The sequence below is a fragment of the Ranitomeya imitator genome, chromosome 10 (assembly GCF_032444005.1).
Source record: "Ranitomeya imitator isolate aRanImi1 chromosome 10, aRanImi1.pri, whole genome shotgun sequence".
NCBI classification, from domain to species: Eukaryota; Metazoa; Chordata; class Amphibia; order Anura; family Dendrobatidae; genus Ranitomeya; species Ranitomeya imitator.
In genome coordinates, this window is record NC_091291.1 from 1,137,702 (window position 1) to 1,154,793 (window position 17,092).

At 50.0% G+C, this 17,092-nt stretch overlaps 1 protein-coding gene across 8 annotated transcripts in view; it reads left to right on the forward strand.

Moving 5' to 3' along the window:
* EPHB2 (EPH receptor B2) overlaps positions 1–17,092 on the forward strand; it is a 103,846-nt gene that overhangs the window by 70,460 nt on the left and 16,294 nt on the right. For all 8 annotated transcript variants that reach the window (XR_011315460.1, XM_069741337.1, XM_069741338.1 and 5 more), the window contains exons 4-5: positions 6,410–6,565; positions 12,712–13,047. Coding sequence is in view for 7 of the 8 variants with exons in the window: in XM_069741337.1 (XP_069597438.1) it covers positions 6,410–6,565; positions 12,712–13,047 (492 nt within the window). In the remaining variant the exon portion in view is untranslated. The remainder of the gene's footprint in view (positions 1–6,409; positions 6,566–12,711; positions 13,048–17,092) is intronic.

The following is a 17,092-nucleotide window of genomic DNA, read 5'->3' on the forward strand; positions in this document are numbered from 1 at the left end:
GGTCGGGTTGTGGATGTGAGTGTCGGGATGTGTTTGCTGCATGGTGTTGGGGTTGGGATGTCGGGGTCGGGATGTGTATATCTGCTGCATGGTGTTGGGGTCGGGATGTGGGTGTCGGGGTCGGGATGTGTATGTCTCCTGCAGGGTGTTGGGCTTGGGTTGTGGATGTGAGTGTCGGGATGTGTGTTTGCTGCATGGTGTTGGGGTTGGGATGTCGGGGTCGGGATGTGTATATCTGCTGCATGGTGTTGGGGTCGGGATGTGGGTGTCGGGGTCGGGATGTGTATGTCTCCTGCAGGGTGTTGGGGTCGGGTTGTGGATGTGAGTGTCGGGATGTGTTTGCTGCATGGTGTTGAGGCCGGGATGTGGGTGTCGGGGTCGGGATGTTTGTCTCCTGCAGGGTGTTGGGCTTGGGTTGTGGATGTGAGTGTCGGGATGTGTTTGCTGCATGGTGTTGGGGTTGGGATGTCGGGGTCGGGATGTGTATATCTGCTGCATGGTGTTGGGGTCGGGATGTGGGTGTCGGGATGTGTATGTCTCCTGCAGGGTGTTGGGGTCGGGTTGTGGATGTGAGTGTCGGGATGTGTTTGCTGCAGGGTGTTGGGGTCGGGATGTTGGTGTCGGGGTCAGGATGTGTTTGTCTGCTGCATGTGTTGGGGTCAGGATTTGTTTGTATGCTACATGTGTTGGGGTCAGGATGTGGGTGTTGGTGTCGGGATGTGTATGTCTCCTGCAGGGTGTTGGGGTCGGGATGTTGGTGTCGGGGTCAGGATGTCTGTCTGCTGCAGGGTGTTGGGGTCAGGATTTGTTTGTATGCTACATGTGTTGGGGTCGGGATGTGGGTGTCGGTCAGGATGTGTTTGTCTGCTGCAGGGTGTTGGGGTCGGGATGTTGGTGTCGGGGTCAGGATGTCTATGTCTGCTGCAGGGTGTTGGGGTCAGGATTTGTTTGTATGCTACATGTGTTGGGGTCGGGATGTGGGTGTCGGTCAGGATGTGTTTGTCTGCTGCAGGGTGTTGGGGTCGGGATGTGGGTGTCGGGGTCAGGATGTCTATGTCTGCTGCAGGGTGTTGGGGTCAGGATTTGTTTGTCTGCTACATGTGTTGGGGTCGGGATGTGGGTGTCGGTCGGGATGTGTATGTCTGCTGCAGGGTGTTGGGGTCAGGATTTGTTTGTATGCTGCATGTGTTGGGGTCAGGATTTGTTTGTATGCTGCATGTGTTGGGGTCAGGATTTATTTGTATGCTGCATGTGTTGGGGTCAAGATTTGTTTGTCTGCTGCAGGGTGTTGGGGTCGGGATGTGTGTGTCGGGATGTGTTTGTCTACAAGAATAGAGACAATGGGGGCACCACGGTCAGTGGGATTCAAACCCAGGCCTTGAAAAGTACCAGGTATATAATGAGAGAAGAAAGGTAGGCCTTATAAATGGGAATCACCACCAAGTAAATAACAAATCACAGCTTTATTAAACACTAGATTGTGGCCCGATTCTAACGCATCGGGTATTCTAGAATATGCATGTTCCCGCAGTATATGGACAATGATGATTCCAGAATTCGCGGCAGACTGTGCCCGTTGCTGATTGGTCGAGGCAACCTTTATGACATCATCGTCGCCATGGCAACCATTATGACATCTACGTCGATACTGTGCCCGTCGCTGAATCAGAAACGTGAGATGTCTACGTCCTTTATGACATCCTGTGCCCGTTGCTGATTGGTCGAGGCCTGGCGGCCTCGACCAATCAGAGACACGGGATTTCTACGTCGATGCTGTGCCGGTCTCTGATTGGTCGAGGCCGCCAGGCCTAGAATATGCATGTCCCCGTAGTATATGGACAATGATGATTCCAGAATTTGCGGCAGACTGTGCCCGTCGCTGATTGGTCGAGGCAACCTTTATGACATCATCGTCGCCATGGCAACCATTATGACATCTACGTCGATACTGTGCCCGTCGCTGAATCAGAAACGTGGGATTTCTATGTCCTTTATGACATCATCGTCGCTGTGCCCGTTGCTGATTGGTCGAGGCCTGGCGGCCTCGACCAATCAGAGACGCGGGATTTCTACGTCGATGCTGTGCCGGTCTCTGATTGGTCGAGGCCTGGCGGCCTCCACCAATCAGAGACGCGGGATTTCCAGGACAGACAGACAGACGGAAAAACCCTTAGACAATTATATATATAGATATACACATACAAAAGGCAAAGCACACTTAAAAACATTTAAAACAAGGGGATATGAAATAACCCCGTAACCACAGAAGCCCAAAATAAGGCCAAAAACCCGCACAAACCCAGAGTGAAATACACATGCCCACTAGTAAAAACGGCCTAGAATGACAGCGTGATGGCAAAATAAATGGAGTAACTATAACCAGCCCAACCAACCCCATTTAGTCACTCACATGAAGAGACATGATAACCTGGGGACAAACATGACCTAACTGCACCATATGATAAACGTGCCGTGGTGTCCACAATGAAGCCGTTATGCAAAGAACATGAGACTGGCCATAAGGATGGTAAAGGCAAGGCTGAGAAAGCAAATACAGATGAATAAGCTGTCCAATACCCACCAAAAATGAGACCAAGCGCCTGGAAAGAATAAAGCAATAAAGTGCATAGGTAGCCAAATCCTGTGGACACCGGTCATGGGCAGGACCAAGAGGGCATGTGTACCCTGAAAATGGAGAGTGTGGGCTGCAGACACCCAACGCGTGTCGCCACGCACTGGTGGCTTCGTCAGGGGTAGTCACTTGAGGCTTTCTGGAGGAGTTCTTCCTGCCGAGATGTAGGCTGTCGTGATGGTAGATTTAATCCATCTTGCTAGAGTAGCTTTGGATGCTAGTGTAGAATTGTCCTTTTTACATCTAAAGCGTGAAGGGAACGCTCTTTGGCATTACTGAAGTTCTGGCAGAATGTAGGCAGAACAATCTCTTGACTTCTGTGGAAGTCAGAAACCACTTTAGGAAGGAACCCAGGATTTAGTTTAAGGATGATAGTCATCTTGGATTTTTAAGTATGGATCTTTCATAGAGAAAGATTGGATTTCACCAATACGTCGTGCTGACGTTATTGCCACTAGGAAGAGAGCTTTAAAAGTTACAGCTCTCAAGTCTGCTTGAGCTAGTGGCTCATATGGTTCCTTACAGAGTTCATTCAAGACCAGGTTTAGATCCCAGGGAGGCACTGAACTGCGAATTGTAGGTCTAAAGGTACCTTCACACGTAACGATTTAGTTAACGATATCGTTGCAACGTCGCGCTTTTTGTGACGTAGCAACGATCCCGCTAACGATCTCGTTATGTGTGACAGCGACCAACGATCAGGCCCCTGCTGGGAGTTCGTTGGGGAATGATCAGGACCTTTTTTTGGTTGCTGATCACCCGCTGTCATCGCTGGATCGGCGTGTGTGACGCCGAACCAGCGATGTGTTCACTTGTAACCAGGGTAAATATCGGGTTACTAAGCGCAGGGCCGCGCTTAGTAACCCGATATTTACCCTGGTTACCCTTGTAAAAGTAAAAAAAAAAACAAAAAAACACTACATACTCACATTCCGATGTCTGTCACGTCCCCCGGCATCAGCTTCCCTGCACTGACTGTCAGTGCTGGCCGTAAAGCAAAGCACAGTGGTGACTTCACCGCTGTGCTCTGCTTTACGGCCGGCGCTGACACAGTCAGTGCAGGAAGCTGACGGCGGGGGACGTGACCGACATCGGAATGTGAGTATGTAGTGTTGTTTTTTTTTTTTTTATTTTACAATGGTAACCAGGGTAAATATCGGGTTACTAAGCGCGGTCCTGCACTTAGTAACCCGATGTTTACCCTGGTTACCCGGGGACTTCGGCATCGTTGAAGACCGTTTCAACGATGCCGAAGTCGTTCCCCTGATCGTTGGTCGCTGGAGAGAGCTGTCTGTGTGACCGCTCCCCAGCGACCACACAACGACTTACCAACGATCACGGCCAGGTCGTATCGCTGGTCGTGATCGTTGGTAAGTCGTTTAGTGTAACGGTACCTTAAGTCTCTGAATGGCCTTGAGAAACCTCATTATCCATGGATGAGAGGCTAGCTGGAAGTCATAGAAGGAACTGAGGGCTGAGATCTGTACCTTCAATGTACTAGGCCTTAGTCCTTTATCAAACCCCAACTTGAGAAAGTCTAGAATTTTTGGAATATCTGGACCGTGAGAGACCGATACAGGAACTGTACTCTGAGAGCAGAACTTCTTCCATGTCTTCCTGTATATTGCAGCAGTTACAGGTTTCCTACTGTTTTGAATAGTGGCAATGACTGCCTCCGAGAAGCCTTTTGATCTTAGGATCTCTTTCTCAGGATCCATGCTGTTAGTTGTAGTAGACCCGGGTTTTGATGGACTAGGGGCCATTGAGATAAAAGGTCCGGTACTGCTGGTAGATGAATTGGATCCTCCCAGGACATCCATTTTAGTAGAGGAAACCAGCCCCTTTTGGGCCAGTATGGGACTATCAAAATAACTGATGTCTGGCTCTCCTGAATCTTCCTCAATACTCTTGGTATTAGGGCCAACGGAGGAAAGGCGTAAGCCAACTTCATGTCCCAGTTTTGAGCCAGTGCATCTATTCCTGATGGTCTGTCTCCTGGGTTTAGCGAAAAGAATCTTTCTGTCTTCGCATTCATCCTTGAGGCGAATAGATCTACTTCCGGGAAGCCCAAACTTTGGGTTATTTGGAGTAAGATTTCCTCGTTTAAGGACCATTCTGTGGGACATAATTTCTGTCTGCTTAGGAAGTCGGCTACCTGGTTTTCGGTGCCTTTCAGGTGAACTGCCGTTATTGATCTGACTGTCTGTTCTGCTCAGGAGAATATTGTATCTGATAGGTCTTGTAAGTGACGATGTTTTGTAGAAAGGCTACTGTCTAGATAATGTGAAGACACAAAAGAGAATAGTAAAACCAAAAACACTCAGTTTGAAAAAATGTTGCAGTAATCCGCAAGTGCTAGTAAAAGATGTAAAAAACAGGGTATTTGGTTGATACGTTTTTTGCAAAAAATGTATACTAAGCTGCTCTACCAATCTTCACGGTATACCCTTATCAGAGCAGTCCTAACTAATGTATGCAATCCCTATCTGATGTATTTAAAAACCTGATCATCTGTATATAACCTGTGTGAACAGGGTTCAGAGAGGAAAAATCCATGTGTGCATACAGGGTAGAACAGCTTTTGTGCAGATAGCCCAAGAGGAGTGGTGGAACTCCCCAGTCTTGTAGACACAAGAGAACAATTATGGAAACAGGAACACATGGGCTACTTGCACAGTGAACAAGTCTGTATGATCATGTTCACACACCACCAAGAAACCTGAAGACACAAAAGAGAATAGTAAAACCAAAAACACTCAGTTTGAAAAAATGTTGCAGTAATCCGCAAGTGCTAGTAAAAGATGTAAAAAACAGGGTATTTGGTTGATACGTTTTTTGCAAAAAATGTATACTAAGCTGCTCTACCAATCTTCACGGTATACCCTTATCAGAGCAGTCCTAACTAATGTATGCAATCCCTATCTGATGTATTTAAAAACCTGATCATCTGTATATAACCTGTGTGAACAGGGTTCAGAGAGGAAAAATCCATGTGTGCATACAGGGTAGAACAGCTTTTGTGCAGATAGCCCAAGAGGAGTGGTGGAACTCCCCAGTCTTGTAGACACAAGAGAACAATTATGGAAACAGGAACACATGGGCTACTTGCACAGTGAACAAGTCTGTATGATCATGTTCACACACCACCAAGAAACCTGAAGACACAAAAGAGAATAGTAAAACCAAAAACATTCAGTTTGAAAAAATGTTGCAGTAATCCGCAAGTGCTAGTAAAAGATGTAAAAAACAGGGTATTTGGTTGATACGTTTTTTGCAAAAAATGTATACTAAGCTGCTCTACCAATCTTCACGGTATACCCTTATCAGAGCAGTCCTAACTAATGTATGCAATCCCTATCTGATGTATTTAAAAACCTGATCATCTGTATATAACCTGTGTGAACAGGGTTCAGAGAGGAAAAATCCATGTGTGCATACAGGGTAGAACAGCTTTTGTGCAGATAGCCCAAAAGCTATCCTATTCCCCCACATGAGGAGCACAGAGCTGTACATCATATGTCCACCACCCATGAGGAGCAAAGAGCTGGACATAGTGTGTCCATCACCCATGAGGAGCAAAGAACTCTACACCGAGTGTCCGCCACCATGAGGGGCAAAGAGCTGTACATACTATGTCTACCACCCAAGAGAAGCAGAGAGCTGTGCATAAGATGCCCACCACCCATGAGGAGCAAAGAGCTGGATATAGTGTGTTCCCCTCTTCCCCATGAGGAGCAGAGAGCTGGACATTGTTTGATGTTCTTTTTTTTCTTTTAGGATGTTCTACAGGAATGTTCAAACCCAACCAGGGAGATGACAGCTGCCTACATTGCCCCTTCAACAGCCGGACCACCTCAGAGGGGGCCATCAATTGTGTGTGCCGGACGGGCTACTACAGAGCGGACTCAGACCCTTTACAGATGCCTTGTACCAGTATGTGATTTGGTGGATTAGGTTAATGGGATAGTGTAAGCTCTTATGGTCAGTGGGGTCCTCTCTCTCCCGTAGAGTGTAAGCTCTTATGATCAGTGGGGTCCTCTCTCTCCTGTAGAGTGTAAGCTCTTATGGTCAGTGGGGTCCTCTCTCTCCTGTAGAGTGTAAGCTCTTATGATCAGTGTGGGTCCTCTCTCCTGTAGAGTGTAAGCTCTTATGGTCAGTGGGGTCCTCTCTCTCCTTTCTTTTTCTGTTGTTGTTGTTGCTTTCTTTCTGTATCTCTCGCTCTCTCCTGGTTAGTGGCACTCTCGGACTATTTCTCTATATCTTCCTGCCTCTTGACTGTCTCTTTCTGTCTTTATCATTCTGTCTCTGTCTCTCTCGCGCTCTCTCTCTCCTGGTTAGCGGCATTCTCGGACTGTTTTTCTGTATCTTCCTGCCTCTTAACTGTCTCTTTCTTTCTGTCTTTATCGTTCTGTCTCTCGCTCTCTCTCTCCTGGTTAGCAGCCGTCTCGGACTGTTTCTCTGTATCTTCCTGCCTCTTGACTGTTGTAACGGGGTCTACTGTGCTGTAGTACCTCTTTCAGCGCCCCCCGTGTTTCAGGAGGTCCACTCTGCTTTTGCTGGATTCTGAATGGAAGCTGGCTGGAATTACTTGATTACGTGAGAGCATATAAAAGCTGACTGCTACTCCACGTATTTCCAGTCTAAAAGAACACACTTTATTCACAGCACACAGAATATATAACTCAGATACACAGGGCAGGCCAATAGAAAAAGCAGGCCAGACATACATTACAATAGCCGCAGGGGGCCGGAGCCTGGTGATATTTACTGTGGGAATTACAAAGGTGGGGGAGGTCAGAAGGAGAATATCTTGTCCCCTCTAACCAGGGGCGCAGCCTGTGGACTGATGCATTTCACATGGAACCTATTATACATAATATATACTGCATAACATATTCTTGGTGCTGGGGGTTCTGTAACACGGCTCCCCTTTTCAGCGACGCGATCGGCATACACAGTCTGATCCTTAACGGATCGGTTTGGGGATGACCGAAGTTTATGGGGTTGGTACAAGTTCCGTATGTCGACTTAGTCCATCGGCATTACCGTTTTGTTTGCTGAGTCTGTAGTGGATGGTGAAGTCCAGAAGTTGTAGGGCTAAACTCCACCGCAGTAATCTGGCGTTGTCTCCGGAGACCCGATTAAGCCAGACTAGGGGATTATGGTCCGTTAGGAGGGAAAACTGCCGTCCATACAAATATGGTTGTAACTTTTTGAGTGCCCATACTATTGCCAGGCCCTCCTTCTCGATGGCCGCATAGCTCACTTCACTGGGCAGTAGTTTCCGACTCAGGTAAGCTACCGGGTGTTCTTGGCCGTCCGGCCCGACTTGGCTTAGTACTGCCCCCAATCCAAACATAGAAGCGTCTGTGTGAACAAGGAAACGTTTAGTTGGATCGGGTGCGGCCAATACAGGGGTATTGGTGAGGGCGTCCTTTAGCTGGCGGAAGGCTTCCTCACACTCTGGGGTCCAGGTTACCTGGCGGGGTTGGTTCTTACGGGTCAGATCAGTGAGGGGCTTGGCCACGCTGCTGTAATTGGGAACAAATTTCCTGTAATACCCCGCTGTCCCTAGAAACGCCATGACCTGGGTTTTAGTGCGTGGGGTGGGCCGTTTGGCTATGGCCTCAATCTTGGCTGGTTCTGGTCTCTGTTTCCCACTTCCCACCCAATGCCCTAAATACTGAACCTCTGCTTTGCCCACGTGACACTTGTTTGGGTTCAGGGTGATTCCGGCCTGGTGGATCCTGTCTAATACTGTCTCTACGTGATTTAGATGCTCTTCACATGTCGTGCTGTAGATGGCGATGTCATCCAGGTAGGCACACGCATAGTCCTGGAGACCATCCAGAAGCCGGTCAGCCAGCCTCTGGAAGATCGCCGGGGCAGTCTTCATACCGAATGGCATAACTCAAAACTGAAATAAGCCAAACGGGGTGGCAAATGCCGACTTGGGAATAGCATCAGGACTAAGGGGAATCTGCCAGTAGCCTTTGCATAGATCGATGGTGGTCAAATACTTTGCCCCTGCCAGCCTGTCTAACAAGTCATCCGCACGCGGCATGGGATACGCATCCGTCACTGTTTTCTCATTGAGCTTACGATAGTCTACACAAAACCGTGTAGTCCCATCCTTCTTAGGCACTAACACTACGGGGGATGCCCAGGGACTATCTGACTCTTCAATGACCCCTAAACGCAACATCTCTTGTATCTCTTGTCGCATCCCTTCTCGTACAGACTCAGGGACGCGGAAGGGGGGTTGTCGCAGGGGGGTCTGATCCTGGGTCTCAACCTTGTGTTGTGCCAGGTGAGTGTACCCGGGTTTCCCCGAAAACATCCTCTGTCGCTGCCTCAATAACTCCTCCACCTGCTGTCTCGCCCGGGGACCTAAGTCTTCACCCAAGTGTACCTGGTCCCATGTTTTAGACTGAGTCCTCTCCCCTAAGACATCAGGCAAGGGAAGTCCGGCTAAATCCTCTGCTTCAGGTGCACAGATGGCCACTACCTCTTCAGGGCGCTCCCGATAGGGCTTCAGCATATTCACGTGGAACATGCGGATAACCCTGGGGTCGTCACAATCGGCGACTTTATAGGTGGTGTCGGCTATTTTCCCCACTACCTGGTAGGGCCCCTGCCATGCAGCTTGGAACTTGTTCTGCCTAGTGGGCTCTAACACCAGGACCTTCTGCCCTATTTCCAAGGTGCGCTCTCTGGCCCTCCGATCGTACCATACGCGCTGGCGCCGCTGGGCCACCTGCATGTTCCCACGTACAGCCTGGGTCAGCTCCTGTAGGCGGTCCCGGAATTCCAGCACATAGGGTACAATAGGAACCCCTTCTATGATGCCCTCCCCTTCCCAGTGTTCTAGCACTAAGTCTAGGGGTCCCCTTACCCGTCTCCCGTATACCAGTTCGAATGGGGAGAACCCCGTGGATTCTTGGGGCACCTCTCGATAGGCAAACAGGAGGTGAGGCAAGAATTTCTCCCAGTCCCTGTAGGTCCTGGTAAAAGTCCCAATGAGTTGTTTTAACGTCCCGTTAAAGCGTTCACACAACCCATTGGTTTGCGGGTGGTACGGGGCGCTTCTAATGGACTTTACGCCGCACAGCTTCCACAGTTGGTTGGTCACCTCTGCTGTAAACTGGGTACCCTGGTCTGAGATAATCTCCCGGGGAAATCCAACCCGTGAGAAAACCTGGAGCAGGGCAGCCGCCACTGTCTCTGCCAGTATGTTAGGTAACCCAACCGCCTCTGGATACCGTGTGGCATAATCTACCACTGTCAATATATACCTTTTCCCTGACAGACTGGGTTTGGCTAACGGCCCTATCAGATCGACCGCTACTCGGCTAAATGGTTCCTCCACAATGGGGAGGGGGCGTAATTTGGCCTTGCATCGATCTCCCCTCTTGCCAATGCGCTGGCAACTGTCACAGGTCTGGCAGTATTGATGAACATCATAGGTTACCCCCGGCCAAAAGAAGTTTTTTGTCAGACGATGCCTGGTGCGACTGACGCCGAAGTGCCCGGCCAAGGGTATGTCATGAGAGATTCGCAGTAACTCCTGCCTATACTTCTTGGGAACTACCAGCTGTCGTTTTATAGTGGGGCTCGTCCCTGTGTGGTGCTGCTCTGTGATCCGGTAGAGGAGTCCCTGCTTCCATACAAACTGTTCCCCTTCCAGTACCCCTCTCCCCTCCTGTGCCTTCCCACGATATCCCTCCAATGAAGGATCCTCAAGTAACTCCCTCTTAAATTCATCTGGGGTGGCCCAAGAAATGTGTAAGGCTATGGGAATACGTGTAGGGCTGGGATGTCTTACCTGGGCCTCCTCTGAGTGTGATTCCGCCTCCACAGCTCGAGCTTGTCTCCGGGTGGTCACAGGATATGTCTCAGCCAGAGGGGCAACCGAGAAGGCAGACAACATGGGTCATTTCCCAGCAAAACGTCTGCAGGCAAATCCTCCTTCAAGCCGACCTCAACAAGGCCATCCCCAACTCCCCAGTTCAGGTGAATCCTGGCAGTGGGCAGTCGATGTATGGCTCCCCCTGCTACACGGACTGCCACTGTCCGGTCCGTCTTCTCTTGGTCCCGGACGAGATGAGGCTTCACAAGGGTCAAAGTTGCTCCGGAATCTCTTAGTCCCTGCATGCGTTTCCCATTAACCCACACGACCTGTCGATGCTGTTGTCGATTATCTGCCCGGGCTGCCTGCACGGGGTCTACTTCATGCAGCACTTCCTCCATGTCTTCCACCCCTTGGTTAGTTGTAGCCCCCAATGCCAGGTCAGCTTCGCCTTGGTAGCAGTGTACAGCGGCCCGGCGAAAGGTAGCTGTTCCCGCCTTTGGCCACTGGGTATGCTGAGTCCGGTTGGGACATTGTCTTTGCAGGTGGCCCAGCTGACGGCATCGCGCCCCAGGGGAACTGTGGTAGGCCGGGTTTGTAGCTGGTCCCCCTACAATCTTCGGTGGTTTGGGGCCCTCCAGGTCCATGGGCGGACCCCTAGTGACCATCTTTGATCCAGACAACTGAGGCCTCCTGGCATCATGATGTTCATCGGCCAGACGAGCGGCTTCCTCAAGAGTCATTGGCCGCCTGTCCCGAAGCCATTCCTGTGTCTCGGGGTTTAGTCCATTAAAGAATCGTTCTAACAAGAAGAGCTGGAGGATGTCCTCCTTAGTGGTTGCTTGGCTCCCTTGTACCCACTATAGCAGTGACCGCCGTAATTTACAGGCCCATTCAGCGTGGGTATCGGTTACTCGTTTTATAAGTCCGCGGAACTTTTGGCGGTATGCCTCTGGTGTCAGCGCATACCGGGCCAAGATCACTTCTTTGATCCGCTCATAGTTCATACAGTCCTCATCAGGTACCATGCGATAGGCGTCCGCTGCCCGGCCTGTCAGCTTGCTGGCCAGAATCTGAACCCGTTCCTCCGGCTTCACTTGATGAAGGGCACACTGCCGCTCAAAGTCCTGCAGGAAGCCATCAATGTCTTCCTCTGCCTCCCCCAACTGTCGGAAGGCATTATACTGGATCTTTTTGTGGCTTACTGTTGAAGGTACCTGGGCGGAGGCCAGAGCTCCCCTTGCTCGCTGACTCCTCTCTCCGCTCTGCCATCTCCATCTTGGCCAGCTCCACTTTAGTCCGCTCTGCCATCTCCATCTTGGTTAGCTCTATCCTGGTCCGCTCGGCCATCTCTTCCTTCAGATCAGTACGCACATCAGCCATCACCTCTCGTATGATCTCTACTGCAGGGTTTGGGCCATAGAACGCCAGTCTGTTCTTTACCTCCCTCTGGAATTGTCTCCTCCACGTTCACATTGGGGGGCGCTGCACTGTCGTGTTCCATGATGGCTGCTATCAAATCCGCTTTTGTTTTGTTGGTGGCGATTAACCCTCAGGCTTCCACCAGATCTTTTAATGTAGTCCTCTTTAACTTCTGGTAGTTGTCTTCCATTCATTCCTTTCCTCCTGTAGAAGGGGTATCACATCTGTCTGCCACCAGTGTAACGGGGTCTACTGTGCTGTAGTACCTCTTTCAGCACCCCCCGTGTTTCAGGAGGTCCACTCTGTTTTTGCTGGATTCTGAATGAAGGACGCTGGCTGGAATTCCTTGATTACGTGAGAGCATATAAAAGCTGACTGCTACTCCACGTATTTCCTGTCTAAAAGAACACACTTTATTCACAGCACACAGAATATATAACACAGATACACAGGGCAGGCCAATAGAAAAAGCAGGCCAGACATACATTACAATAGCCGCAGGGGGCCGGAGCCTGCTGATATTTACTGTGGGAATTACAAAGGTGGGGGAGGTCAGAAGGAGAATATCTTGTCCCCTCTGACCAGGGGCGCATCCTGTGGACTGATGCATTTCACATGGAACCTATTATACATAATATATACTGCATAACATATTCTTGGTGCTGGGGGTTCTGTAACAACTGTCTCTTTCTTTCTGTCTCTATCGTTCTGTCTCTGTCTCTCTCGCTCTCTCCTGGTTAGCGGCACTCTCGGACTGTTTTTCTGTATTTTCCTGCCTCTTGACTGTCTCTTTCTTTGCTCTCCTCAGCGACGCCATCTTCCCCGCAGACTGTCATCTCTAGCGTTAACGAGACCTCCCTGATGCTAGAGTGGTCATCTCCCCGAGACTCCGGAGGCCGCGAGGACCTGGTGTATAACATCATCTGTAAGAGCTGCGGCTCGGGGCGCGGAGGCTGCACCCGCTGCGGAGACAACGTCCAGTTTGCGCCTCGTCAGCTGGGCCTCACCGATCCGCGGGTTTACATCAGTGACCTCCTGGCGCACACGCAGTACACATTCGAGATCCAGGCTGTGAATGGCGTCACCGACCAAAGCCCGTACTCCCCGCACTTTACAGCCGTCAACATCACCACCAACCAGGCCGGTAAGTGTCCCCTGCCGGGCTGATATCTGTGCTGGAGCGTAATTACAGGCATATATCAGTGCTGCAGCCCCATAACAGGCGGATATTAGTTCTGGAGTGTAATAACAGGTGGATATACACTGTAAACCATGTTTCTGTTTGTTTTCACTTTCACCCCTATAATTCTTCACTTTCTGCAAACTCCCCTAATCCCTACTCCCAGTAAAGAACTGTTCATCTCTTCTTCAATCCTCTCCATCCATCTCACCTCCTCCTCAGAACTGTTCCTTAACATACAATCCTCTGTCTCCAAACACAGACAGCCACCTCATGCCCTCTCCTGCTCCCACCTGCTAACACTTTCTCTGCTCCTTCTCACTGCTGGTGATATCTCTCCAAATCCTGGTCCTCCTCACCACATCCCCACAGTCAGTTCTACCTCCCATCCACGCTCCATCACAAATTTCCGTAACCTCTCTAACCTTATACCCATTCGCCCAGCCCCCACTTCCCCAGTCCCACTAACAGGAGTTCTGTGGAACGCTCGCTCTGTCTGCAACAAGCTTTCCTACATCTGCAATCTTTTTGTTACTACCAAACTTTCCTTCCTTGCCATCACAGAAACCTGGCTCACCCCTTCTTCTGACACAGCCTCTCCTGCTGCACTTTCCTATGGTGGCTTCCACCTTTCTCACACACCCCGCCCCAGCAGCAAGCATGGCGGAGGAGTTGGTTTTCTCCGGTCAGGTACCTGCTCCTTCACCCCAATCCCACTGCCACCCTCTGTTACTCTCCCTTCCTTTGAGGTGCACTCTGTGCGCATCTATGCCCCCACCAACCTCCAACTGGCTGTCATTTACCGCCCCACAGGGACAGCCACCACCTTCTTTGACCACTCCACCACCTGGCTACTTCATATCCTTTCTGCGGACATCCCCACTATCATCATGGGCGACTTCAACATCCCCATTGACACTTCCCCCTCAGCTGCCACTAAACTTCTATCTCTCACTTCCTCCTTCGGCCTCACTCAATGGTCTTCTGCAGCCACTCACAAAGATGGTCACACATTGGACCTCATCCTCACCTGCCTCTGCTCCCTATCTAGCCTCTCTAACTCACCTCTTTCTGACCACAATCTACTCACATTCTCTTCCCTCTTCACTCCTTGTCTACAATCCCCACCCCACAAACTTGCACACCCTCACAGAAATCTTAAACACCTTGATCTACACTCACTCTCTGAATCCCTCCTCCCTCTCACAGATATAAGTTCCTTACACAATGCGGATGACACTGCCGCTCTATATAACACCACAATAGCTGCAGCTTCGGAATCTCTTGCCCCTCACACATACCAAAGCTCGCAAAATCAACAGACAGCCCTGGCACACCATCCTGACCAAAGAACTGAGGCGAGCTTCCAGGGCTGCTGAGCGCAGATGGAAAAGATCCCACTTCAACGATCACTTCATCGCTTTCAAACAGTCCCTCACTACTTTCAAGACCACACTCGCCACAGCTAAACAAACCTACTTCTCGTCTCTCATAACCTCCCTGTCTCACAACCCTAAACAGTTATTCAACACCTTCAATTCTCTCCTCCGTCCCCCAGCACCTCCTCCCTCCCCACTCATCTCAGCTGAAGACTTTGCCTAATTTTTCAAGCAGAAGATTGATCACATCAGAGACAGTTTTAGTCGACAACCCCCAGAGCCCTTCCTCCCAACTACCCAGCCCTCCACCTCCAAAACCAACTTCTCCACCATTACAGAAGATCGACTCTCCACTCTACTCTCAAGATCACATCTCACCACCTGTGCACTTAACCCGATCCCATCCCACTTCATCCCAAACCTCACCATAGTCTTCATCCCAACTCTAACCCATCTCTGCAGCCTAGCAATAACAACTGGTGTTTTCCCCTCAAGCTTTAAACATGCCTCAATCACACCTATCCTCAAAAAGCCCTCTCTTGACTCATCCTCTGTATCTAGCTATCACCCTATATCACTTCTCCCCTATGCCTCAAAACTACTGGAACAACACGTCCATCTTGAACTGTCCTCCCATCTATCTTCCTGCTCCCTTTTCGACCGCTTACAATCAGGCTTCTGGTCACACCATTCCACTGAAACTGCCCTAACTAAGGTCACCAATGACCTATTAACCGCCAAGAGCAAGCGACACTACTCTATCCTCCTCCTCCTGGACCTGTCGGCTGCCTTTGACACAGTGGACCATTCCCTATTACTACAGACCCTCTCATCCCTTGGCATCACAGACTTGGCCCTATCCTGGATCTTGTCATACCTAACAGACCGGACATTCAGCGTCTCCCACTCACACACCACCTCCTCACCTCGCCCCCTATCTGTCGGAGTCCCACAAGGTTCAGTCCTTGGGCCCCTGCTCTTCTCCATCTACACTTTTAGCCTGGGACAGCTCATAGAATCTCATGGCTTTCAGTATCATCTCTATGCTGATGACACACAGATCTACATCTCTGGACCAGATATCACCTCCCTACTAACCAGAATCCCTCAATGTCTATCCACTATTTCATCCTTCTTCTCTGCTAGATTTCTAAAACATAACATGGACAAAACAGAATTCATTGTCTTTCCCCCATCTCACGCGACCCCCCCCCCCCAACAAACCTATCCATTACAGTAAACAGCTGCCCACTCTCCCCAGTCCCACAAGCTCGCTGTCTCGGGGTAATCCTTGACACTGATCTCTCCTTCAAACCACATATCCAAGCCCTTTCCACTTCCTGCTGCCTTCAACTCAAAAATATTTCACGGATCCGTACATTCCTAAACCAAGAATGTGCAAAAACCCTAGTCCATGCCCTCATCATCTCTCGCCTTGACTACTGTAACCTCCTGCTCTGTGGCCTCCCCTCTAACACTCTCGCACCCCTCCAATCTATTCTAAACTCTGCTGCCCGACTAATCCACCTGTCCCCTCACAAGATCTCCTTCTCTACTCCCCTCTTATCTCCTCTTCCCACAATCGCATACAAGATTTCTCTCGCGTATCTCCCCTACTCTGGAACTCTCTACCACAACATATCAGACTCTCGCCTACCATCGAAACCTTCAAAAAGAACCTGAAGACCCACCTCTTCCGACAAGCCTACAACCTGCAGTAACCACCGATCGACCATACCGCTGCATGACCAGCTCTACCCTCACCTACTGTATCCTCACCCATCCCTTGCAGATTGTGAGCCCTCGCGGGGCAGGGTCCTCTCTCCTCCTGTACCAGTTGTGACTTGTATTGTTATTATTATTATTTATTGTTATAGCGCCATTTATTCCATGGCGCTTTACATGTAAGGATGGGTATACATAATAAAAACAAGTACAATAATCTTAAACAATACATACTTCATCCTCTGTCTCCTTCATCCTCTGTCTCCTTCCCTTCATCCTCTGTTCCTCCTCATCCTTCTCGTTTTGGATAATGGTCAGGCTCCTTTTCCTTTTGCGCCTCCTGCTCTTGGATCAGGGTTGAGTCCCTCCTCCTTTTCCTCCTCTTGAATCTGGGCCGAGTCCCTCCTCCTCGTCCTCTGCCTCTTGGATCAGGATTGGGTCCTTCCTCTTCTTGGATTAGGGCTCCACTCCAAAAGCGCTGGGTCCCTCCTCTTTTTTCTTTTCCTCTTGTGTTCAGGACAGGTCTTCCTTTTCTTGTATCGTGATCGAGGCCTTCCTTCTTTTCTACCTTCTCTTGTATCATGGCTGGGTCCCTCCTTTTCCTTCTTTTGTATCATGGCCTTAGCCTTCCTTCTTTTCCTCCTTGTCTTGTAGCATTCCCTCCTTTTCCTCATTCTCCTCTTTTATAATTGCTGGGCCCCTCATCCTTTCCTCCTCTTGTATCGGGGTGGATCCCTCTGGTTCCCTCCCCCTTTTCCTCCTCTTCCTTTTGTATCGTGGCCAGGTCCCTCTCTCTTTTCCTCCTCTTTCTCTTGTATTGTGACCAGGTCCTTCCTCCTTTTCCTCTTGTATCGTGGCCACGTCCTTCCTGCTTTTCTTCCTCCTCTTGTATCGAGGCTGGGTCC